The sequence below is a fragment of the Microsporum canis genome, genomic scaffold, assembly GCF_000151145.1.
Source record: "Microsporum canis CBS 113480 supercont1.7 genomic scaffold, whole genome shotgun sequence".
NCBI lineage: Eukaryota > Fungi > Ascomycota > Eurotiomycetes > Onygenales > Arthrodermataceae > Microsporum > Microsporum canis.
Genome location: NW_003299163.1, coordinates 548,212 through 570,945, shown reverse-complemented (window position 1 = coordinate 570,945; position 22,734 = coordinate 548,212). Strand labels below are relative to the sequence as shown.

At 46.8% G+C, this 22,734-nt stretch overlaps 10 protein-coding genes across 10 annotated transcripts in view; 7 read left to right on the top strand and 3 right to left on the bottom strand.

Annotated features, from left to right (window-relative positions):
• Positions 1-198: 198 nt before the first annotated feature.
• On the top strand, positions 199-3,709 carry MCYG_07388 (DNA mismatch repair protein Msh3; the record flags this gene model as incomplete). The annotated part of the gene is made up of 3 exons (XM_002843559.1): positions 199-1,027; positions 1,079-2,169; positions 2,225-3,709. 3 exons carry the CDS (start codon positions 199-201, stop codon positions 3,707-3,709), a joined length of 3,405 nt encoding a protein of 1,134 aa, XP_002843605.1.
• Positions 3,710-4,080: 371 nt separating this feature from the next.
• Positions 4,081-4,547, bottom strand: MCYG_07387 (40S ribosomal protein S28; the record flags this gene model as incomplete). Its single annotated transcript, XM_002843558.1, has 3 exons — positions 4,081-4,142; positions 4,253-4,336; positions 4,487-4,547. The coding sequence occupies 3 exons, from the start codon at positions 4,545-4,547 to the stop codon at positions 4,081-4,083; spliced, it is 207 nt and encodes a 68-aa protein (XP_002843604.1).
• Positions 4,548-5,938: 1,391 nt separating this feature from the next.
• On the top strand, positions 5,939-7,150 carry MCYG_07386 (ATP phosphoribosyltransferase; the record flags this gene model as incomplete). Its single annotated transcript, XM_002843557.1, has 5 exons — positions 5,939-5,955; positions 6,029-6,092; positions 6,152-6,653; positions 6,713-6,850; positions 6,912-7,150. 5 exons carry the CDS (start codon positions 5,939-5,941, stop codon positions 7,148-7,150), a joined length of 960 nt encoding a protein of 319 aa, XP_002843603.1.
• Positions 7,151-7,493: 343 nt separating this feature from the next.
• On the bottom strand, positions 7,494-11,429 carry MCYG_07385 (peroxisome biosynthesis protein PAS1; the record flags this gene model as incomplete). The annotated part of the gene is made up of 4 exons (XM_002843556.1): positions 7,494-10,801; positions 10,864-10,942; positions 11,005-11,262; positions 11,316-11,429. 4 exons carry the CDS (start codon positions 11,427-11,429, stop codon positions 7,494-7,496), a joined length of 3,759 nt encoding a protein of 1,252 aa, XP_002843602.1.
• A 579-nt stretch (positions 11,430-12,008) lies between these two features.
• Positions 12,009-14,877, top strand: MCYG_07384 (DNA replication licensing factor CDC47; the record flags this gene model as incomplete). Its single annotated transcript, XM_002843555.1, has 5 exons — positions 12,009-12,311; positions 12,382-12,512; positions 12,580-14,497; positions 14,590-14,657; positions 14,793-14,877. The coding sequence occupies 5 exons, from the start codon at positions 12,009-12,011 to the stop codon at positions 14,875-14,877; spliced, it is 2,505 nt and encodes an 834-aa protein (XP_002843601.1).
• Positions 14,878-15,260: 383 nt separating this feature from the next.
• Positions 15,261-15,828, top strand: MCYG_07383 (uncharacterized protein; the record flags this gene model as incomplete). The annotated part of the gene is made up of 2 exons (XM_002843554.1): positions 15,261-15,311; positions 15,505-15,828. The coding sequence occupies 2 exons, from the start codon at positions 15,261-15,263 to the stop codon at positions 15,826-15,828; spliced, it is 375 nt and encodes a 124-aa protein (XP_002843600.1).
• An 809-nt stretch (positions 15,829-16,637) lies between these two features.
• Positions 16,638-17,039, top strand: MCYG_07382 (yeast phase specific protein; the record flags this gene model as incomplete). The annotated part of the gene is made up of 1 exon (XM_002843553.1): positions 16,638-17,039. The coding sequence occupies one exon, from the start codon at positions 16,650-16,652 to the stop codon at positions 17,031-17,033; it is 384 nt and encodes a 127-aa protein (XP_002843599.1).
• Positions 17,040-17,589: 550 nt separating this feature from the next.
• MCYG_07381 (uncharacterized protein) lies at positions 17,590-18,576 on the bottom strand (the record flags this gene model as incomplete). The annotated part of the gene is made up of 1 exon (XM_002843552.1): positions 17,590-18,576. One exon carries the CDS (start codon positions 18,574-18,576, stop codon positions 17,590-17,592), a length of 987 nt encoding a protein of 328 aa, XP_002843598.1.
• Positions 18,577-19,661: 1,085 nt separating this feature from the next.
• On the top strand, positions 19,662-21,475 carry MCYG_07380 (phosphotransferase family protein; the record flags this gene model as incomplete). The annotated part of the gene is made up of 4 exons (XM_002843551.1): positions 19,662-19,680; positions 19,727-20,022; positions 20,104-20,491; positions 20,547-21,475. The coding sequence occupies 4 exons, from the start codon at positions 19,662-19,664 to the stop codon at positions 21,473-21,475; spliced, it is 1,632 nt and encodes a 543-aa protein (XP_002843597.1).
• A 502-nt stretch (positions 21,476-21,977) lies between these two features.
• The window catches only part of MCYG_07379 (membrane transporter), a gene marked incomplete at both ends in the record, with an annotated part of 2,311 nt that continues 1,554 nt past the window's right edge, over positions 21,978-22,734 (top strand). The window contains 3 exons of the mRNA XM_002843550.1: positions 21,978-22,071; positions 22,150-22,434; positions 22,470-22,630. Of these exons, the coding sequence (XP_002843596.1) occupies positions 21,978-22,071; positions 22,150-22,434; positions 22,470-22,630 (540 nt within the window). The remainder of the gene's footprint in view (positions 22,072-22,149; positions 22,435-22,469; positions 22,631-22,734) is intronic.

Genomic DNA, 22,734 nt, shown 5'->3' with positions numbered 1-22,734 from the left:
TTTAGTACGACTTGTAGGATGGTATAGTTAATCACGTGATATACAGAATCTTAAATTGATTAGTTCAGCGGACGCGATTTTGACGCGTTAACTAAAGCGACGTCCATGAGAAGCTTCAAATAGTATAATCGCCCATCAACGGACACGATAGCATATCAATCGGGTCGCACTTGACCAGAAAGCTCTGATAGAGAAATAATGAGTCAAACTCCAAGCTTGAAACGAAAGCAACAGACCATATCTAGCTTCTTCACCAAGGCAGCTCCTAGTCCGTCCTCAAATGGAATCACGACAGAACGGAAAAGAGGGAAAGAAAATATCCGCAACCATGCTGCTTCTGAAGGGTCTACTAGGTCTAAATCAAAATCTCCACTAAAGGAGGGGAGCAATGGCAATACGCAAGATATTGATGAAGACGAAGAGGAGGACGAAGTTATACTCCCGGTGAAGAAACGGATAAGAAGCAGTGCTTGGGAACCTGCCGAGAAAGTGGTAGATAAGGGAACAATGGCTAACCATAATGACGAAGACGAAGAAGAAGTCCAGCCATCTAGCCTTATAAAAAACGCTGAGCCTCAATCTTCTGCCTCTCGGGCTGAGAAATACCGATTCCAATCATCCCCTGTGCAACCCCTGATAGAGGAACAGATATCCCCAGCAGAACGAAAACGGAGAGATCAATTACACCAGAAATTTGTCCGTCGGTTGGGTGGGCCAGACTGTCTTCCATCCCTACGTTCTTATGACGGTGGTTCAGAGGTAGACCCAACAATTGAAGGCGCAGCAAGTGATGAAGAGGAAGAACATACACCGCCCCCTGTATCGAAGGGCAAAGCGGGGAAGAAAGCAGGAGGCTCCAAGTTAACGCCAATGGAGAAGCAAATACTGGAGATCAAGAATAAGCACCTTGACGCAGTACTGCTGATTCAGGTGGGGTATAAATTCCAGTTTTACGGTGAAGATGCGAGGATTGCAGCCAAGGTGCTCAGTATAGTATGCATACCAGGGAAACTCAGGTTTGATGAGCGTTAGTCTCCTCGTTCCATGTATGTTGTTTTAGAGAATAATCAACTAATAGTAACAACAGATCCATCGGAAGCCCACTTGACTCGATTTGCATCGGCGAGTGTACCTATTCACCGGCTTCATGTACATGTCAAGCGGCTGGTGACGGCCGGGTATAAGGTTGGCGTCGTTAAGCAGTTGGAGACTGCCGCGTTAAAGGCTGCTGGTGACAATAGGAATGCACCTTTTGTCCGAAAACTTACAAATATGTATACCAAGGCCACATACGTTGAAGATGATGCTGAAAATGAGTTATCTGGTGCCCTAGAGCCGTCTACGGGATACTTACTCTGTTTGACGGAGAGCGGTGCCAAAGGCCAAGGAAATGGCGAGAAAGTCCAGATTGGAATTGTTGCGGTCCAACCTGCTACAGGGAACGTTATATACGATAACTTTGAGGATGGATTCATGCGAAGCGAAATCGAAACAAGGCTGCTTCATATTGCTCCATGTGAACTGCTTTTGGTTGGTGACCTGTCTGCCGCAACGAATAAGCTCGTTAAGCACCTCTCTAAGGGAAGGATGACTACGTTTGGGGATAATGTTCGAATTGAGCAGATGGAGAAGTCCAAGACTGCTGCTGCTGAAGCACATAGTCATATCTCAAGTTTCTATGCTGGAAAGATGGCATCAACAGGCACGCCAGAGGATGAGAGGGCAAGTGGTCTTTTTGACCAAGTGTTAAAACTACCGGATGATGTCACCATCTGCCTCTCGGCTATGATCAAGCATTTGACTGAGTATGGGTTAGAGCATGTGTTTGATCTTACAAAATACTTTCAGTCCTTTTCAGCGAGATCCCACATGCTGCTCAATGGCAATACGTTAACGAATCTAGAGATATATCAGAACCAAACAGACTATTCCTCAAGGGGCAGCTTGTTTTGGAGTATGAACCGAACTCGGACAAAATTCGGACAACGTCTACTTCGCAGATGGGTTGGAAGGCCCTTGTTAGACAAAGCGAAGCTTGAGGAACGCATTGAGGCAGTGGCAGAACTCCTTGAGCCAGACAAATCCACGCTAACACACAATCTGGGGTCTATTTTATCACAGGTCAAGATTGACCTTGAAAAAGCCTTGATTCGAGTGTATTACGGGAAGGTGAGCCGGTGGTCTGACACAAGTTGACATTGTTTATCTTTCTAACTGTTCCTAGTGTACTCGTCCGGAACTGTTAACTATGCTAAAAAGCATGCAGTCAATTGCAATGGGCTTCGCACATGTAAAGTCTCCAGCCGACACTGGCTTCACATCTCATATCCTGAGTGAATCAATTGCAATTCTGCCAACAATTTACGATGGCGTTGTTGCATACCTAAACAAAATTAACGAAGCGGCGGCACGGAAAGACGATAAATATAATTTCTTCCGCGAGTCAGAGGAAACAGAGGAGATTGGTGAACATCGTTTGATGATCGGAACGATAGAGTATGAGCTTAAAGACCACCTGAAGTCTATAGCGGAAACACTGGGAAAGAAGAAAGCCCAGTATGTATCTGTTGCAGGAATTGATTATCTAGTCGAGGTTGAGAACTCTCAGAGCACTTTGAAGAAAGTCCCAGCGTCCTGGCGGAAGATTAGTGGCACCAAGAAAGTATCGCGCTTTCATACTCCTGAAGTTGTGAAAATGATGCGAGAAAGAGATCAGCAGAAAGAATCTCTTGCTGCTGCGTGTGATAAAGCATTCTTGGACCTTCTGGCGGATATATCAACGAAATACCAGCTGTTCCGTGACTGCATTCAAGCTCTCGCGACAATCGACGCGTTGCACTCCCTATCCGTTATCGCCGCCCAGCCCGGCTACGTCAAGCCAAAGTACACAGATGAGACTGTTATAAACATCTCGCAAGGCCGTCATCCGATGGTGGAGAAAGTTTTAATCGACTCCTATGTTCCGAATGATACCCGGCTAAGTACTGATGAAACAAGAGCTCTACTTGTCACTGGCCCCAATATGGGAGGGAAATCCAGCTACGTGCGCCAGATCGCTTTAATATGTATCATGGGCCAGATTGGCTCCTACGTGCCTGCCGAGTCCGCTACGCTCGGCATGCTTGATTCCGTGTATACTCGCATGGGGGCGTTTGACAACATGCTCGCAGGCGAGTCTACGTTCATGGTCGAACTATCGGAAACAGCCGATATCCTAAAACAAGCTACCCCCCGTTCACTAGTGATACTTGACGAGCTCGGCCGTGGAACATCTACACATGATGGTGTAGCTATCGCGCAAGCTGTTCTTGACTACATGGTTCGCAACTTGCGAAGTTTGACTTTATTCATCACACACTACCAGAATCTCAGTCGGCTTGCGAGTACGTTTCCGGCCGGCGAATTACGAAATGTGCATATGAAGTTTACCGAGACCGGCGACCAAGGACAGGACATCACTTTCCTCTATGAAGTAGGCGAAGGGGTAGCTCACCGGTCGTACGGGTTGAATGTTGCAAGGCTTGCCAATATTCCATCTGGGATATTGGAGGTAGCGCGGATCAAGTCAGGAGAGCTGGAAGCTAAGATAAGCAGGAAGAAGATGGGCTGTATGCTCAGGGGTATATTCCAGACTCTATCTGAGAAGGCCTCCAACGGAAGTGGGGAAGAGCTGGTTGGGCGCCTTCTCGATGACATCGAACTGTTGTAAATTAGCGCTTGTTTTCTTGATATAGATGTACCATAGTGATAATATCCCCAGTTGAAATCTTGAATTTGGACACGCCCTGCATTCTTCTTAGACTCATTTGTTAAGCTGTTCCAGCTTGGGTATTAAGGAATAGGCAACAATTTAACAACAGTATTATCGGCTATACTCCATGCGGCATCATTCCTTGCACATGCATATTCAGAAAAAACGGCTGAGTGAACGGAAGTGGTTGTCTTGAAGCTCTCGATTTCGTTTATTTTTGAGACATCAGAAAGGTTTTCGAATTAAGAACCAGTAGTAGTAACAGGAAATCGCGCCCAAGTTAGAAACACCCCTCCGTTATATCATGGCCATCACCAAGCAACTTCCGTCTATCGGAGTCTGCGGGCTTCTCTTTCAGATTCGAGGAGACAGAGGATATCGTCGACACGGACTATGACCAAGTTTCGTTAGTTATGTATCCTTTATGATCAAAACCAATTCATCATGGCTTTCCCCAAAAGAGACAAATTTATTATGCTTTAAATCGAAGGCCGCGCATACCTGGTCCCTTGACGTTTCGGATAATGCTTCGGTTGGAGTCGTCCATGAATTCAACGCGGACCTGAGTAACACCTCCTCTGGAACCTATTTCACGCAAAGAGAACAAGAAATTAGCCCTCCATCCTTTGACCAAATCCATCGCCTTTTTTTTTTTTTTTTTCATTTGTTCTTCTCTGCCAATTCTGCTATCCGCCCCTTATCTCCTGTCCCTTCTATCCTCTGGGTTGAACGTACCGGTGCGACCGAGAACGCTGGTCACCTTAGCGTATTTGGCGGGAACTTTGCCAGCATCCATGGTGGGCGGCTGTGGATGGAGTGACGGAGGGAGAGCTGGAGGATGTTGGCTTCGTGCTGCGGTGGTCGAGGTGGTCGAAGGTGAAAGATTGTTCGAAGTTCGCGATTTGATCGAAAAGAGTTCGAAATTTTGGTGGTTTGTGGGAAGCAGTTTCTGCCGACTTGCGACCGCCAGATCGGGCTGGGCGGTGAGGGTCGGCGGAAGGTTTACCCGATATCCCGCACTAGCCTGATATGGACTTTAGCCCTAAGCCCTAGTTTATATGAGGAAGGTGGGGCATCTGCATCAGACATCATCTCTCCTAAGAAAGGCCCTCCTAAGAAAGGCTCTCATAAGAAAAACCTCTCGAGGATGGCAATGATATGATCTTTACGATGAGTCTGACATATGCTTTATAGTACTGTACCTGGCTCAGCAATGGAACTGGCAGATATCTAGGATGGTACCCTGCTAGATGCTCATTTTGGAGGGTCTGCAGCTGTTACTGGTTGCGCTATTACGAAAGTTCTTATGAGCACATATATGGTAAGTAACCATTGAAAGAGGTCTGGGCTGACGTACTGTTCCATAGGAATCTAATGGCAGCGTTCCAAACCTGGAGTACCGTCATGGTCTTGAGATCAAAAACAACTGTTAGAGACTGGTTAAACTACGGCGATGAAGCTGCGACAGACGACACATATATTCCAAAATCAGCTAGATGCAGGAGAACTCTAGATGCCCCTCAAATTTCGGTTGACATCTTGACTGACAAGGCCGGTGATAACACGGAAGTTTGATAGTCGTCTTCGAGGCGCTGGGGTGTATTTATACATCGAAAGACATCATGCAGCAAGGTTACCTGCACCACCCTGCATTATCAAGTGTACATGCCTTCCCATTGGTAGATAAAGGCAGATATGGCTGGCTGACCAGGCCAACCTAATATGTACAAAGTATACACCGGCTGTTTACATAGACGATATTACCCAGCATCTGGCATATAGCAAGTGGTTTCTACATCCATCTGCAACTTTTTCTCTCAGAGCAATTAAATTAAATAGATTAAGTGGCGCAAACAAGCTTCTAAACCTTTTAAAAAGCCTGGTTTCACGTGTTTTTTATGGCGGGCCAAAAGAAAAAAGACCTTAGAAACTATCAAAGCTGATTCGAAAGCTTCCTGCGGCCGCGATTGGATTCGTTTCGTATCTCGAGTAAGAGCTTGACATTTTTAATAACTATATATTTAATAGTTGGTAGGGGGGTTCCAGGGCCTGTAGGTACTACATGGTCGTTTCACCAGCTGCATTCTCCGCATCTTGACCCGCCATAGTATATATCAAAGCCCAATTGCTCACTGACTCACACCTCGTTCTCTCCTCCAACCATCTTACTTTGCAACGTCCGTCGAAATGGATTTGGTAAACCAGTGAGTAGCTCATATATATACGATCTATTGCTCTGAAAGGACGGGAACGCTGACGGGTGGGAATAAAGTCTAGAAGGCCGGCTGCTTTTTGCACTGCCCAAGAGCAAGTTTCAACCTCCCCCTCCACCGCTGTAGCAGTAGAATGCTGCTGCGGCTGCAAGGCATGGCCAATTAACACAATCAAAACAACACAGAGGGCCGTCTCCAACAGGCGTCATTCGATCTCTTAGATGGCTCAGATATTCAGTTCCGCAGGGAACACCGTTTGGATATAGCTCTGGTCAAGAATCTTCCAGTTGCTCTTATTTTCCTGCCAGCAGCAGACATACCTACCTTCGTTGGTGAAGGGCGAGTTGATCTAGGCATCACAGGACAGGATCAGGTAGCTGAATATGATATCCGTGGCCTGCCAGGTCACCAGTCTGGTGTAGAGGAGATACTCGACCTTGGGTTTGGAGGATGCAAGCTACAGGTCCAAGTGCCAGAGAAGGGCCCGATATCTGAACCCAAGGAACTCATTGGGAAGAATGTTGTCACGAGCTTCACAGGCCTTGCGGAATCATACTTTGCCAAGCTAGAAGGCGCACAGAGAAAGGAGGATGGAACCTGGGATATAAAGACCAAGATCAAGTATGTTGGTGGTAGCGTAGAGGCAGCCTGTGCTCTGGGAGTAGCAGACGGAATCGTCGACCTAGTCGGTACGTTATCATGGACACTGCTTTTATCACTGTTACCTATCTAACCTGTGCAATCACAGAATCCGGCGAAACCATGAAAGCGGCTGGCCTCAAGGCTATCGACACAGTCATCAACACCAATGCTGTACTTGTCAAGTCACGAAACAGCACCAATCCCCTAGTGGACCTCATTCTTCCAAGAATACGTGGTGTTATCAGTATGTTCATTGCAACACTTTAGAAAAAAAGACCAACCACAAATGCTAATGTCATCTATAGCTGCTAAAAAATATGTGCTCTGCCAGTACAACATCCCTCGCAGCATCTTGCCCAAAGCCTGCGCAATAACGCCTGGGAAACGTGCTCCAACCATTACTGCTTTGGAAGAAGAGGGTTGGGTCGCCGTCAGCGCCATGGTAGAGAAGAAACAGATTGCAACCGTTATGGATGACCTGTCTGGTACTGGCGCAACTGACATACTCGTAGTAGGGATTGCAAACTCGAGAACTACTCCTTGAGAATGGCATTTACGTTATCCTCTTTCACTGGCTCTGTTTGACAACTTGGTTTTCACCTGCTTTTCTTCCGTATCGAGTTGCTATTTTATTATATGATATGCTACGGGTTCCTTTTGAGCCTGAATAACCTTGACTTAAAACAGCTTCCGGGATTAGTTGGGAATAATTATCTTCTCGGGTACGTTTTATTTAGTATACATTCGCGATGAAATCGTGGTCAGTTACTTTGACAAGAGCTGTCACCATAGATTATCTACAATAAACTAGAAAACCACCAAATTACAATATGTAGAACTAACATTGTAGTACCACTGAATGAATCAATAATATATTTATATATAAATTACATCAATGTTGTCCTGCCTCCAACATCTCTCGCACCTTCACCCGTGGGCATCTCTCCATTTCTACCCACGATGAACTCGCGATATATACTTTCTAGCCTCTTCCTCTCTACAGCACTAATGGAGCAGCGAGTAGTAGCAAGTGACCTCTCGATATGCGTCCATTCGATACTAATCTCATCAGAATCTTTATCGTCATCGTCTAGTCCTGCATCGCCGGAAGCGTTATTCAGATTCGCCTTTGGCAGTGCATCAGATATATGGCTGCGCTGCGCCTGTCTTTGACGTAAACGAGCCTTTTTAAGTTCCTCAATTTTAGCTGCAATGACAGCCGGTGGGTCAAGGGATGTGTTTCTCACGCCCTTGGATGTCGTGGCGAGAGTGTGTTCTTTGGAGTCGTATAGGAATTGGATAAAGGGTTTGTTAACCTGTGAGGTCTTGGTAGGCTTTTCACTGGTTTCGGTCGATGATGTGTTTGACTTCTTGGAAGACTTTGATCCACTTTCTGGAGCTGGTGTTCGGTCACCCAAAGCATCGTGGATGGCTTCGAGGTGAGCGTTATATACAACGGCCTGCAGATCGGCGCCAGAGTACCCTTCTGTTCGGCCGGCAATTTCATACAGTCGGGACATTACATCGTCGCTCAGTTTCAGTTTTCCGCTCAGAGCTTGGATGATGTCAACTCGATCAGCATGGTTGGGCATGTCACATAGCAATGACTTGTCAAGACGGCCTGGCCGAAGCAGCGCCGGATCAATCAAGTCTGGGCGAGAGGTTGCCGCTAACACGTATACCCCCGATAGACCTTCTGCACCATCCATCTGTGTAAGAAGCTGATTGACAACTCTGTCTGTCACGCCGGTGGAATCATGACCACGCTTCGGCGCAATACTGTCAAATTCATCAAAGAAGAGGATACAGGGGCGCGCAGCTTCGGCCCTCTCAAACAAGTCACGCACACTTTTCTCACTGGCACCAATATACTTGTTAAGAATCTCAGGCCCCTTCACACTGATGAAATTGAGACCGCACTCTCCAGCAACCGCACTAGCAAGGAGGGTTTTCCCACACCCCGGAAACCCGTAGAGTAAAAGTCCCGAACGAAGTCGGAGTGGACACTGAGAAAATATCGGTGCGTATTTCGTGGGGTATTGTAGGGTTTCTAGGAGTGTGTTCCTCGTGCTATGCAAGCCACCGATTGCAGAGAATGTGGTTGACGAGGACGTAAGAGTGACATTGCGCAGGGATGCGGGTGTGAATCCCTTCAATGCCCGATCAAAATCCTCTGTGCCAAGGGATATGACTGTGGATGAAGATGTGGTATCTTGTACCGCACTGATCAGTGCTTCATTTCTCGCACGGGAAACTAGGAGGACCAGGTCTCCAGGCATATAGCCGTCAGTCTTCCCGGCTAGGTCGAGAAAATCAAGGTCTCTACTTAGTACAAACCCATCAGAATGGCCGGAGGATCCAGGCCGTGATGTGGGATTTGATGGGTTCAACCAGGAGTCCTGAGATGAAGAGCTCGGATTGTGAGCATGGCCATTCAGGTCGCCATGTAGTGTGGAGGTTTTATCCTCCTTTGTTAACTGTTCGAGTATCATTCTTCGTCCATCTTTATTGGGAGACTTCAGACTGATAATTTCCCGAACAACGTGGCCACCAATAATGACGTTGTTTAATGACTCCTTTGCCTGAGCAGTTGCCAGTAATACGACTGGCGACGAGGCGGAGCAAAATTCCCGAACAGTAGAGCAAACTATCTCACTGACTTGGCGGCTTCGGCCATTCTCACCGCCCACTTGGAGCTCCGTCTCAACAGGGCACAGTTTATCTAGATCATCTAGTATGACAACTGAGTTCCCGCCGAGTCTTGCACACCAAGAAGCTGAAAGAAAAAGTCGCCGTAGAGTTTCCTTGATAGAGGAAACCCGGGTTTCATCAGTGAGTAGTTTTCGACATGGGAAATATGTGACATTGAACAGATAATCCTCTCGTAGCTGGTGAGCAAGCAGATAAGCAAGGGATGTCTTGCCTGATCCTAGTCCACCGGTGAGAAGGATCGAAGAGGAACGGGTGAGGTTTGACATGCAGTTCGTAATCACGGGTTTGATCCCTACTAACCTAGGGATCTCAAGGGGCAAAACTTCGTCGTCTGGTGTAGGCTGGAATGATGGGTCTGGCGGTTTGGGTATTGCTCCCTGTATTTCAATGGCAATCTTGCCTTCAGAGCCTAGCACCCAGCTGAATGCTGGTTTCGCATCTACAGAACTTCCCTCTAACGGGGGGTCAAATTTGACCATCCCTCCATCGAAGTCTAGAGTCCTCGTTTGATCATCTAGTTTTGGCAAAAACATCCCATCTGTGATAGGGCCGCTTAAAACGCCTGTGTCTGATCCAGGGCTCCCGTAAACCATTTTTAATCGTTCAACAAAAGCATCCCGGAAGCTAGCCGAGTCGCCGCCAAATCTAAATCCATCTTTCTTTTTTGACAGGTCGGTTCCAAAAGGGAATATCTTGACTGTCTTCACTGATGGTTTCTGCATTGGGGGCGGAGCAGCCTCTATACGAACGATGCCACCAACCAAGCCGTCAAATTCCAGAGCAGAACATAAAAGAGAAGAAAGGGCAACATGCTCGGAGTCCGGGCTCTCATCCCAAGGGAGAAGCCTTGCTACCAGCTTTCGAGAGATGTTTCCGGCTTCAGGGGATATCAGCTCCTTCTGTTGAGCTTGTTGCTGTGGGTCGACAGGCGCTTGAAGGGCAGCTGGTCGTACAATAGAAACGCAAGCCCAAGAAGATCCTCGTAGCTCATTCCTAGATAAAACATCACGGTCAATCCACACCCTTAGTCCCTCGTTCTTTTCTGCCTCGTTGTCCTCGTCAAACCAGTTCAAAGCAGCTTTCCGGTCTACGGCGCGCAAAAAGAGAGCTCCTCGCGATGAAGACTCGGACTGACTACTCCTCGGCCTCTGCACACTGCTGACACTCCTTGTTCCCTGGCTCCGGCGGCCAGTACTGGCTATACTCCTATTTCCACTGTGGGATGACCTCCCGGTCTTTGGGCGGACCTTTGGCGCAACGATGACTTCTGCATCAGGTGAAATTTTGGCGAAAGGCGATGTTGAGGGGGCTTGTGGCGTGAGTGATGTGATAGTGATATTCGCCGTGGAGGTAGGTGAAAGGTGTAAAGTTAGCGGATGCGTGTGCTCGTCTTGATCAGCAGAAGGAGTATATGCTGGGTTAGGAAGGGCCCTGATTTGAGATAGCAGGTTGAGCTCCAAGAAGTTGGCGTGCAGCTCGATGACTATATGTGAGAACGGTCAGGATTGTATACAAACGGAAATACATGCAAGGAGGGCTGCATACTCTCCCAGTCCGTAGGGGTTAAAGGCTCAATGTTCACAGTGTGGGCGACTGGCGGATCCAAGTGTAGAAGTACTCCAACCTGAAGATCAAGGTTAATAAAGGTCCATAGATCCCAATATAAAAAAATAAGTGTTAATGTACCTTCTGCCCATCACTTAGGCCCAATACCCTCCCAAAGGTGGAATCGATTTCTAGTACGGCCACATCCTGGTCTTTGGGTTGTCCCCTTGTGCCATTGATACCATCTCGAGTCACAACTGGCGCCAGCTTCCTCTTGCTAGGCATTCCAGTCCATCCGACATGTGCTGATTTCTGGACTGACTGCCCAGTTTTGCCAGAATTGGACGTGGACGTAGATGGGCCGTTGTGCTGGATCTGGACAATAACATTTTGCGCGGGCTAATTTACAGGTTAATTATTGTATCATACACAGCATAAGACACCCTACTTACTGTATTCGCATTGACTAACAGTGAAACAAGCGGCGAAGGGAGGTTGACAAGGCAACTCTTCAAAGGAACAAGGGCTATCTCTGCCAGAGTAGGGGTTCTTTTGCCGGGAGCCATAGCTATATAGAAGACTGGAGAACCCACAAACTACCTGGCAAGCTGGATGAAGTGACGGGCAGCGCAGGAAATGTTATCATCAAGCAAGCCAGAGACCACCATGCAGCATCTCTGTATATTATCAACTTGCTTCTTCTTGCGCGACGACGAAGCTTGCGGCTTCTCCAGCTTTCTTTTTTGACCTTTTGGATGCACGCGGGAAACTCGTGACCCCGAGCATAAACAGTTTTTCCGACTCCGAAAAGCCGAAAATTACGGACCGAGCCTTATTCCGCTCCGTGATTACTAATGAACTTAAACATAATAAACTAAACCCAGTTCGGCCATATTAACGCGTCGCGTCTCTTGATCGCGTTTTGCGCGCGCTTATCATTTTGATGAGAGTTTGTTTGAGTTTCGAATTTCGCGATTGCTTCAACAAAACAAAATCACAGACAAGAGTTTGCGATTTTACCAGCAATTGGTAGCGTACTATCGCCCTTTTAAATTACTCTTGATAACGGTGCCTTGGGCGTATTTTTCCTCTCTATACAATTGCGTGAAACCCTCCTGCTGCGTTTACCCTCGGCGCGTGCAAAAATGGCGCTCTTTCCCCTCCGCCTGCAAATAAACTACGAGGAGGAACAGAATGTGCTGAAAGAGTTTCTCCAGAACTTCAAATCCAGCCAATCTGCTTCTGAAACTTCCGCAACTGAAGCGATTTCACATCTCAACATTGATGAAGATGATCTTGATGCGCTGGATGAAATGGAGGAGGACGGTGAAGAGAATCAACGAACAAGGCAAAAGCGTGAACCCAAGCTCAAGTATATGGCAATACTCCAGGAGGTCGCAGATCGAGTCAGGAACCATATTGTCATAGAATTAGACGATTTGGATAAAGTACGTTACCGGAATGGACGTTTATCGCCCTCGTTTTGAGCCTGGAAGGCTAATGAATAACTCCCGTTAGTTCCTGAAATCGGCCCCCGAGGGGCCACACTCAAATCTTGCAGAGAGAATTACAAACAATGCAAAACGTTATATTGATGTGATTTCGGAAGCAGTTGACGAAATAATGCCCAAAGAGAGCGCAGAAGTAACGTGAGTGCACAGATGACAGTATCAAAACCCAAAGGGCGGGGCTAACACGGTTCATCCATTCTCTCAGCTTTAAGGATGATGTAATTGATGTTATCGTTTCCCAACGTGGACGAAGGAATGAGGCCATGAATATGGCTCTAGAAGCAGACATAGATGTTGGCATGCAGCCGTCTACGTTCCCACTCGAACTGACCAGACGATATACACTCAATATCAAACCCATCACCCCATCTGGATCGAGTAGCAATCTGAACCCCAAAGCCTTTGCCGTTCGAGATGTCCGTGGAGCTCATCTTGGAAAATTAATCACAGTCAGGGGTATTACCACCCGAGTTTCGGATGTTAAGCCATCTGTCACGATCAATGCGTATACCTGCGATCGCTGTGGATCAGAAGTATTCCAGCCGATTACCACAAAACAGTTCCTTCCGCTAACTGAATGTTTATCGGATGAATGTACAAAGAACAATACCAAGGGACAACTCTTTCTGTCTACTCGGGCGTCGAAGTTTGTTCCATTCCAGGAGGCCAAGATACAAGAGATGGCAGATCAAGTACCTATCGGACATATCCCTCGCACACTGACGGTACATCTGCTGGGCAGCTTAGCCCGACAATTGAACCCTGGGGACAATGTTGATATTGCCGGAATTTTTCTTCCCACGCCTTATACTGGCTTCCGAGCTATTAAAGCCGGTCTACTAACAGATACATACCTTGAAGCCCAGCATATAACCCAGCATAAAAAGGCATATGATCATCTTGTCATGGACCCAGGAACGCTGAGAAAGATCACTAGACATGCAAACTCAGGAAACATGTATGAGTATCTGTCACGATCGATTGCACCAGAGATTTACGGACACCTTGATGTTAAGAAGGCTCTGCTACTTCTCTTGATTGGTGGTGTCACAAAGGAGATGGGGGATGGAATGCGTATCCGTGGTGACATCAACATCTGCTTGATGGGTGACCCTGGTGTTGCAAAATCCCAGCTTCTCAAATACATCACCAAGGTAGCTCCTCGCGCCATCTACACCACTGGACGTGGAAGCAGTGGAGTTGGTCTGACAGCAGCAGTGATGCGAGATCCTGTTACAGATGAGATGGTCCTCGAAGGCGGTGCACTTGTCCTTGCAGACAATGGTATCTGCTGTATTGATGAGTTTGATAAAATGGACGACGGAGACAGGACTGCTATCCACGAAGTCATGGAACAGCAGACAATCTCGATTTCCAAAGCCGGAATTTCAACGACACTCAACGCCCGCACCTCTATTCTTGCAGCAGCCAATCCGCTGTATGGAAGATATAACCCTCGAATTTCACCTGTCGAAAACATCAATCTCCCTGCTGCACTTCTCTCTCGTTTCGATATTCTCTTCCTTATGCTTGATACTCCCTCCCGCGATTCCGACGAAGAACTCGCTAACCATGTTGCCTACGTCCACATGCACAACAAGCACCCTGAAGCTAGTGCCGATGAGGTTGTTTTCACTCCCGGAGAAGTACGGCAGTACATCGCTAAAGCACGAACATACCGGCCCGTGGTACCGAAGAGTGTCTCGGAATACATGGTAGGTGCATATGTCCGTATGCGCAAACAACAAAAACTAGAAGAAGGAAGCAAAAAACAATTCACTCATGTCACGCCACGAACATTACTTGGTGTTCTTCGTCTCTCCCAAGCCCTTGCCCGGCTCCGCTTCAGTGAGCGTGTTGTGACGGAGGACATCGACGAGGCCCTCCGATTAATCGAAGTCAGTAAGTCCAGCTTACACCAGGACTCGCAATCTGGGGTGGATCACAGTCCTACAAGCAAGATTTATAATCTCATCTGCGCAATGAGGGAGAGCGGTGCGGCTGCTATTGGCGATGAAGATGAAGGAACACTCAGCATGAAGAGGATCCGGGAACGAGTTGTTGCGAAAGGATTCACGGATGATCAACTCAGCCAGGCAATTGACGAATACGCGGAGCTCAGTGTATGTTTATTCTTTCTCCTCCGGCACATATATGTACCTTCACTCCTTTCTGTAACATGGATGCACTTTGCTAACTGGTATACTTTCTACAGGTCTGGCAAGTCAGTGGAAACGGCACTCGGCTCGTTTTCATCGAAGCTGGAGGCGATGCAATGGATTTGTAGGATTTTAATTAATTTTTTCACGAATTGCAAAACAAAGAGCGTATGGTTAGATCAACCTAGTCCTTTAATAAGCCTTTGTTTTCTTCTCTTAATCGCATCCTAACTAAACTCCTCGCTCCCCGATGAAGCAGTAAAATGGTGCTTTACAATGCAACGTCCCGGGATCATGGGTTCCTCTGCAAGATCCTTTATAGCAGCAGCTACCTGAATGCTTAGTGTATGGGTATGTCTTACAACACCCGCAGTACACTGTCGTTTGTCAATGGCTCTGGATACGAGGCTCCCATCTAGTTGCTCTACACACCTTGGGGCGGTCAAGTAGCGCCGACAATCACAATCACACATCGCAGGAGCTAGCTGAGGATTAATCCCTAGCGATAGGCCGAGCGCTGCCTCTATTCATAGAAATATCAACACCACATATACCATGGGTGCCTGTGCTGTTCTGGGAACAGGGTTGGTTACCCCGGAATCGATGCACGCTAAGGCTGAACTAGTTTTCGCTTCGATGACTTCATCGACCCAACTTAGTTTTCGCTGTCAAGTAGTTCAACGTCCGCAAGCGAGATGTCTCAGCTTAGCGACGTTTTCTCGTAGCCATGAGAGGCTGCACCCTACGAAACAGGACGAATGAGCAGAAGACGACGCTGGTAGGCTTGCCGCTAGCATCCGAACAGACGAAAAGGCGTTTGCAGGACTCGGGTCAACCATTCAGATACCCCCAGCTATGACCGAGAAAAGCATTCTTTCTAGGAGAACAAAGCCACAGCTTCGTATTATTTGAACTCTCCGGACTGGTAGCCAACTAGATCTAATATAGCTACCATGGCTATACGGTATTAGATGGAAATGTTGTTCCAACATACTCTCGCCTTCGGGTATGCATTACCATGCTTAAGCCAAAACTTCGGAACGTTTGCTGGCACCAATGATAGGATGCGTTTACCGTTGGATGGCCCGCATTCTAGATCACCACATAAACGTGCTATTCTCATGTGGAGCGCATGTATCCTCTTTTGCATTGCTCTCTGTGACGCAGGACCCAATGTTTCTCAGGTATCACAACCCTGGGAGACTGCTGGCCGAGACGAAGGATGGAAGCCAGGTGATTTTGAGCCTCTTAAGTCAATTCACAACACTACGCCTTTGACATTCCATTTGAGATGAATAACACAGTTTGACCTTTGTTGGTCATATTCAGCTTCTGAATACCTATACGATGATATCACACTCAACCTGATCGCCCAAAGGCGAAAATCTGCGGTGAATTCGGTTGTGCAGGATATATAGCGCTGAGCATCAGGAGATTTTATCCTAATTGTGGTTCACTGAGCTATAAGCCTTATCAACTATTCTTCTTTAGTGCAACAGCTTGGTAAGATATTCCTTGAGAGCTTGGCTAATGCCATATTATCTAGTGTTTCTAATAATAGTTTCACCAAAGCACCTTTGGGTTAATCATTTACCGCTGTTAGCTCTCAAGCCTACGAAGGAGCAATTCCTTTTTACAGCTGCATCCTGTTCCATATTCCTGCAAGTACTGAAAATGTGAGATCATTTCCGTATTTGGAGCCGAATATGATTCAGATCCAGGCAGCCGTACAGAATATTGGTTATACGAATCTGTGTGCTTCCTCAATTGAAGAAACATTAGGCACATTCGGGACACTGCCTCGCCCTGACATTTCAGCAGCCACTTGAGGTAAACTCTACCGAGCCGGCCAGGCATCACCATCCGCTCTTGGGCTCCGCAGGGTAGCATTATGGGGCAAATAGCTGTTGCTGAAGTGAGACAATTCCCATTGCCTATCCTGGATCTCTCATGGGGCTGAGCAAAAAGGCGCTCATGGGGGGATATAAAAGGGAGCATTGAGCTCCTCATTCATGAAAAATATCATCCAACACACAAGCAACAAACACATCGAAGCAACAGAGCTAAACAAACCCTCAACCAATCAACCAAACATATAATCAAGCAATCTTTCAAGATGCAGTTCAACCTTTTGACCACCGCCTCCATTCTGTTGGCCAGCACCTCTCTCCTGGCTGCAGCCCTCCCACAGAGTCTTGCCAACCGCAACTCTCGCCCAGTCTGCGGCACTTGCAACCCCATCTCCGGCAAGAACTTCTGCGACGTCACCACCTCTTGCATTAACACTGGATCTACTTTCCACTGCGCCTGCCGTGCTGGCTACAAGGCGAGCCCCCGCAACAACGACGTCAACAAGCAGTTCCGTCTGCCATTCAAGAACTACGAGTTCCTCGTTTTCGTGCCAGAGAACACCGCTTGCAACACCCTTTGCAACGACTGGACCCTTCCACCACCAGCTTTGTGCTCTGAAGTTCCACTTTACGCACAGTGCACCGCATAAATTGCTATTATAGCAGCACTATCCGAAGCCGTCTCTGGATGAGAGGCGGTTAATGAGATGGATTCGAAGCAAGTTAGCGACCTAGAAAGGAGGGGCCTGATTAGGAGTAATTGCCTTGATGCGACTGGACGATCAGATGATATTTATTATGTTTATAGTTGAACGTTACATTCCTTAGCCAGAGAGTAATACATTGCAAATATCAATATTGACCTGTTGTTTGTACGTAATAGATAAAACGACTTTATCAAGTAATGAAGGCTTCAGCTTTTGAAAATCTTAATTATTTAACCCAGGGGCTAAGGATCTCTACATAGGAAAGTAACAAAAGGACAATCGAAAATGCAGCAATAACTATAAAATTACAAGCTTAGATAAAGAGTTAGGTATATAATAGGGAGAATCTATATAACATGTATGTAAATAAGGGATCAAACGCTAATATGATAAAAAAAAATGCGAAATATCAACCCTATCCTCTGGATACCTTGCCGGCAGTTTTGTACCATTTTTATCTAACCCATAGCCTCTCCGTTGCGCCAGAAGCCCTGTCATCTCATCGAGGGATGCTTGCGATTGCCCCTAGAAGTATATAACTTGGAGTGTCTCCCGGATCACAAACTCGAAGAATCTTCGGTTCAGACCAACCACAAACGGAGCAGCCGCAGTAAATACAAGCGCCATGCTTCGGTGAATTATTTGGGAAAACGTTCAAGCAGTGGTTGCATGTAAACATAGTCCAAATATTCATCTCTGCGAATTTTATGCGCCAGTTCTCCTGCGCCCAATGTGTAGGCTCATGATAATATTTGGCCTCTTTGATCTCTCTATCATGTTTGTACCGGCGAACCCGGGCCTGGTAAACCATCGCCATGTCCGCAATCTCCTCATACCACGACGCTGGCAAATAGTTCCTGAGACAATTGATCCTGAGAGGAAGTAAATTGTTTACCAACCCGGGTATGCAGCCTTTGACATATGTTTCCAGGGTTAAACGGTGGCTATTTGTCAGGACCTGCAGTGCTCGATCGCGAGGATTGACTGAGCGAAATAATTTGAGCGAACGAGGGCCTTTTTCAATTGGCGGATGAAATGGACAGTGTATATTCTTGCCCATTTTGGAGAAGTAATCGCAGAAAAAGCACTTTTTTTTGTTATCCACGGCTTTTTTAACATTTAGCCTACTTCTCGTCCGGCATAGGAACCTGCTGCTATGGCCAAAGTATGGGATGAGGGAAGAGTCGTACAGGAGACGCATGGCCCGCATTCGTGCGCGAGGACAAGCAATAGGGTGATGGCCCTTCATGGGTATAGAGTGGTGGAATGCCCTGCATGTAAGCCAGAGCATTGTGCGTTCAACAGGGCTCAGCTGATCGGCGATGAGAAAAACAACATCTAGGGGTAGTGAGACCATTGAATGTTTTCTTTCTTGATAGGTGACCATGGAGCATCTGAGACGCCCTAGTTCGGGTAAAATACACCGTATGAGGCTCTGTTCTGGAGGACCCTTTGCCGGCGAACTTTCCACAGAGGTGTATTCCATTGCGGCGGCGGAAATGGTCGGAATAAAAACAGAATAAGAGATGGATATGACGCCGATGCGTGTATTTTGGTAATATTTTATGAAGGAATGGGATAGAGAAGTCCTAGGAATGAATAGTGGACGCTTGAGTGGTGATAATAGTAGACTGTTTATCGCAAGAGCCACTGAAGGCAAAAATTGACTGAGCAGGCGTAATCATCGGAAAGGAAAGCAGACAAAAAATAGGCTATCTTCCTAATATCGGAAGCTGACGAGCGTAGAAAGTAAACTTGCGTTAAAAAACGAGATGAAAGCAAAAAAGCATTAAAGAAGGCGGAAAAAGCCTCTTATATATACAGATGACGGTATCCGGATCCGGTGGAATGTAAGCCAGGTAGATGACAGCTAAAAAGCCGGTCAAAGCCGTGGATTCCATCCACGATTCAGGAGATTGGTAGAGCCTTCGAATATTGTTTACTGCATAGCAGATATGAGATAAACCGGGGAAATCGCCAGTTTGGCCACTGGTTCGGATACACTCGCAATGTAACGCCATAGGGGTAAGGAGCGCTCATAGGAGCAGTTAATGCAATACCTAGGAGTTTCTTAGGTATATAAGATTAAGCCATAGACCCGTTAATGGCTACCATGGTTGGCATCACCATATGCAACGGCAGCAGCGGATCAAGTTGTACTTAGCACTTGACAAGGTTCCATGGCGCCATATCCAACATTCCCGCTCGCTCATATCTATATGCTCTTGATATAGACACGAGGACGAGCATGTCGACTCGATGTTGTTAATGTTGAAGTTGATATGAAAGTTGATAATTTGACCAGCAGAGAAAAAGGAATAACGGATAATAGTTTTCCCGTTTAACATTTAAAGTGATTAGTCATAAAACCTTCTTGCAGTTTTAACTTTCTAACATCTGAAGGACTGAATGAATCACGAAATCCATGATGTCCTCGTACTGGAGGAGGGAGTGATGCTGCTTTTTGTTGATTTCTAGTGTATTCCGTGTCCCTTTTCTTCCACAATGCTTTCCAGGAAACCTGGTCACCAGGGGCATTTCAATCGTCTTTTCATGCAGGCTGTACGGAAAATGGCGACGCAGAAGAAGGGTAATCTTCAAGCTGCATTGTGTACTTATACACTAACTTGCAGTAGATTGGAACTCGATTGATCATTTTTTCAACTACACTCGGGGGCGTTTCGTTGTCAACGAGGTCGAGGAAATGCAACAGCGATATGTTCGCTTTGATATGAATGAACTTGCTCGATTGGCTGCAAATGCTGTAGGGGCAAAAGAGGTCATCAATATCGAAAAATGTGCCGAAGGCCTATTCAACAAAGCTTTTTTGTTCACCTTTGAGGATGGGAGACAAGCGGTTGGCAAAGTCCCTAATCCAGTTGCCATCACACCGCATCTCACAACTGCTAGCGAGGTTGCAACAATGGAGTTTGTATGTCCTCGAGCGAAATTGTATAGTTTGATTGTTCTGCTGACGTGGTTTTCGCCCATTTTCTCTCTCTTTGTCGAATAGATGAGAACTGTACTCCAGACACCAACCCCGCGAGTCTATGCGTGGAGCTCAAAGGCTGATGATAGCAATACCGTGGGAGTGGAATTTATCATTATGGAGAAGATTGTAGGTATTCCTTTGGGAAAAGCCTGGGAACATCTTTCAGGCAGTGACAAGATGAAACTTCTCATTAATATCTTCAGGTATCAGAATCAATGGACGTCTGTTGCATTCTCACGATTTGGAAGTCTGTACTATGCAAGAGATGTAGAAACTCTGCCCGCGGATTGTCTATATATGGACAAGAGAGGGAATAAAGTCCAAAATCCCAGATTTGTCGTGGGACCGGCTTCTCATGATGAGTGGTTTTTACATGGGCGGGGTGCTCTTCGCTGTGATCGAGGCCCTTGTAAGCTATCCCATTAGCTGCTCGACTTACCATATGGCTTATCGGTTTAAAACAGGGAATACGGTTATGGAATATAGAAAGGCAATTGCCAATCGTGAGATCCAAGCCGCTCGATCGTTGCAGTTCCCCAGGCAGACACTACTAATATACGGACCACGCCCACTCTATTTGCCTACCGTCGAGAAAAAGGTGAAGGCATTAGAGTCTTCTTTGAAATCCTTAGAAGTTTTCCTACCGAATGACCCAGCTCTGCTGAAAGCCCATCTCTGGCACACTGACTTTCACCACGAGAACATATATGTGAACCCGGAGAAACCTACCGAAATAACTGGAATTATCGACTGGCAATCTACCCCTATTACACCACTGTTTGACCAGCCTTTAGACCTTCCATTTGTGAACTATGATGGCCCAGATGTTGGCGACAACCTTGAAATCCCTGTATTGCCTGATAATTTTCAATTGCTACAAAGCACTGAGAAAAAGGCAGTACACAAGGATTACATGGATAAGTCTGCGGTGGTTGCATGGCGCCTTCTATTAAAACACAAGAACCCGGGTTATTATAATGCCGTCCTGTTTAAACACACTGCTATTGGTCTATCTCTTGACTTGTCTCGTCAAATTTTTACAATTGGAGAGTCCTCTCTCCTCACTATATATTCACAGATGGGAGAAGACTGGCAGGAATACGCCCCCAAAGGTCCAGATGCAAACCATGTCCCATTCCCTCTGAACTTTTCGCCGGCCGACATTGCAGAAATCGACGATGATGAAGAAGCGACCAGTCGCAGCACGAGAATTGCAACGCAGATAAAAGAGCATCTGGGGCCATTATATCCGTACAAAGGCGTCATCGAACATGAAAACTACGAAGAAGTCAAGAAGATCCTCGAAGAAATCAAAGAGGAGGTGATTGAGCATCTTTACACGGCTGCAGACGACATTCGAATTTTTGCCCATCAGTGGCCATACAGGGATTAGACGCTTGGTGATCGGACAGGGATCGTTAGTTGCATGAACGCCCAAAATTTGGACCAAATACCACTCCGTATTGTCTAAAGCGATGGATTAGCGAGCAAGAACGCCCATACCCTCTGGAACGCTGACTCCTTGACGTCGTGAGAGACTGAAGAGCGGATAAAGTCATGCTCAAGGTTGACGGGTAGCTAATACCAGGTACCAGATCGTCGGAAACTCCTCGGCCGCGGTGGGGCTTCTCTATACATAGAAGTACCAGATTTTGGGTGTGGGGCTTTTTCTAAACTATAGGAGGGCCTCGGCTAGAGGATCCTTGTCCGATGTTTACATACATACTCCATAGTAGTAGATCCTTTCGATTTCTTTCTTTTTCTTCTCTCCTTTTTTTTTTTTTTTGAAAGAAATCGGCGGGAAAGAAGATTTGAGATGTATGTGATTTACTATCCTGCAAAGTAGAGGGATTCGAAGAAAGACGATTGTCCTACACATCTGCATAACAGTCGACATGATGGTCACACACGCCCAAAAACCCTGGGGATACCGATGGCGGTCGTCCAAGACGTTTATCCTCTCTATCGTATTTCTGGCCTTGTTTGCGGGTACGTGCTACCCGTTCATCCCAAAGGCTTTGCTTTCCCGCCTTTAGTTTCCAGCTTTCTAACATCGTTTCCGTGCAGACACCTTTCTCTATGGCTTCTTGGTTCCGATTTTGAGCTACATGCTCGAAGTCCGGTTAAAAATCGACCCGTCTCAAACGCAGAGCCTCACCTCTTCTCTACTCGCTATCCACGGTTTTATGACCCTCGTTGCAGCGCCCATCATCGCCCATTTTGCAGACAAGACGTCCAATAGGAGGATACCGCTGTTGATAGCTCTGGTAGCATGCGCTGCAGGGACCGTTCTCGTTGCTTGTACCCCTTCTCGTAAGGCTCTGGACTCATCCGCCTTTCAAGACATTGCAGGTTTATTGGGGAAAACGCTAACTTGACAAATGCAGTCTGGGCCCTTTTTGTAGGGAGGCTCCTGCAAGGGGTAGCTGGGAGTGCCACATGGATTGTTGGATTTGCAACGATGGTGGATAATGTTGGAATGGACCATATAGGCAAGACAATGGGGCTGTCCATGACTTTCGTGATGACCGGCGTCATCGGTGGCCCAGTGATCGCTGGATCTCTTCTGCAACTAGTTGGATACTGGGCTACTTGGTCCGTTCCGTTGATCATAATCTCGTCGATATTATCGCCCGTCTGCTTATGATCGAA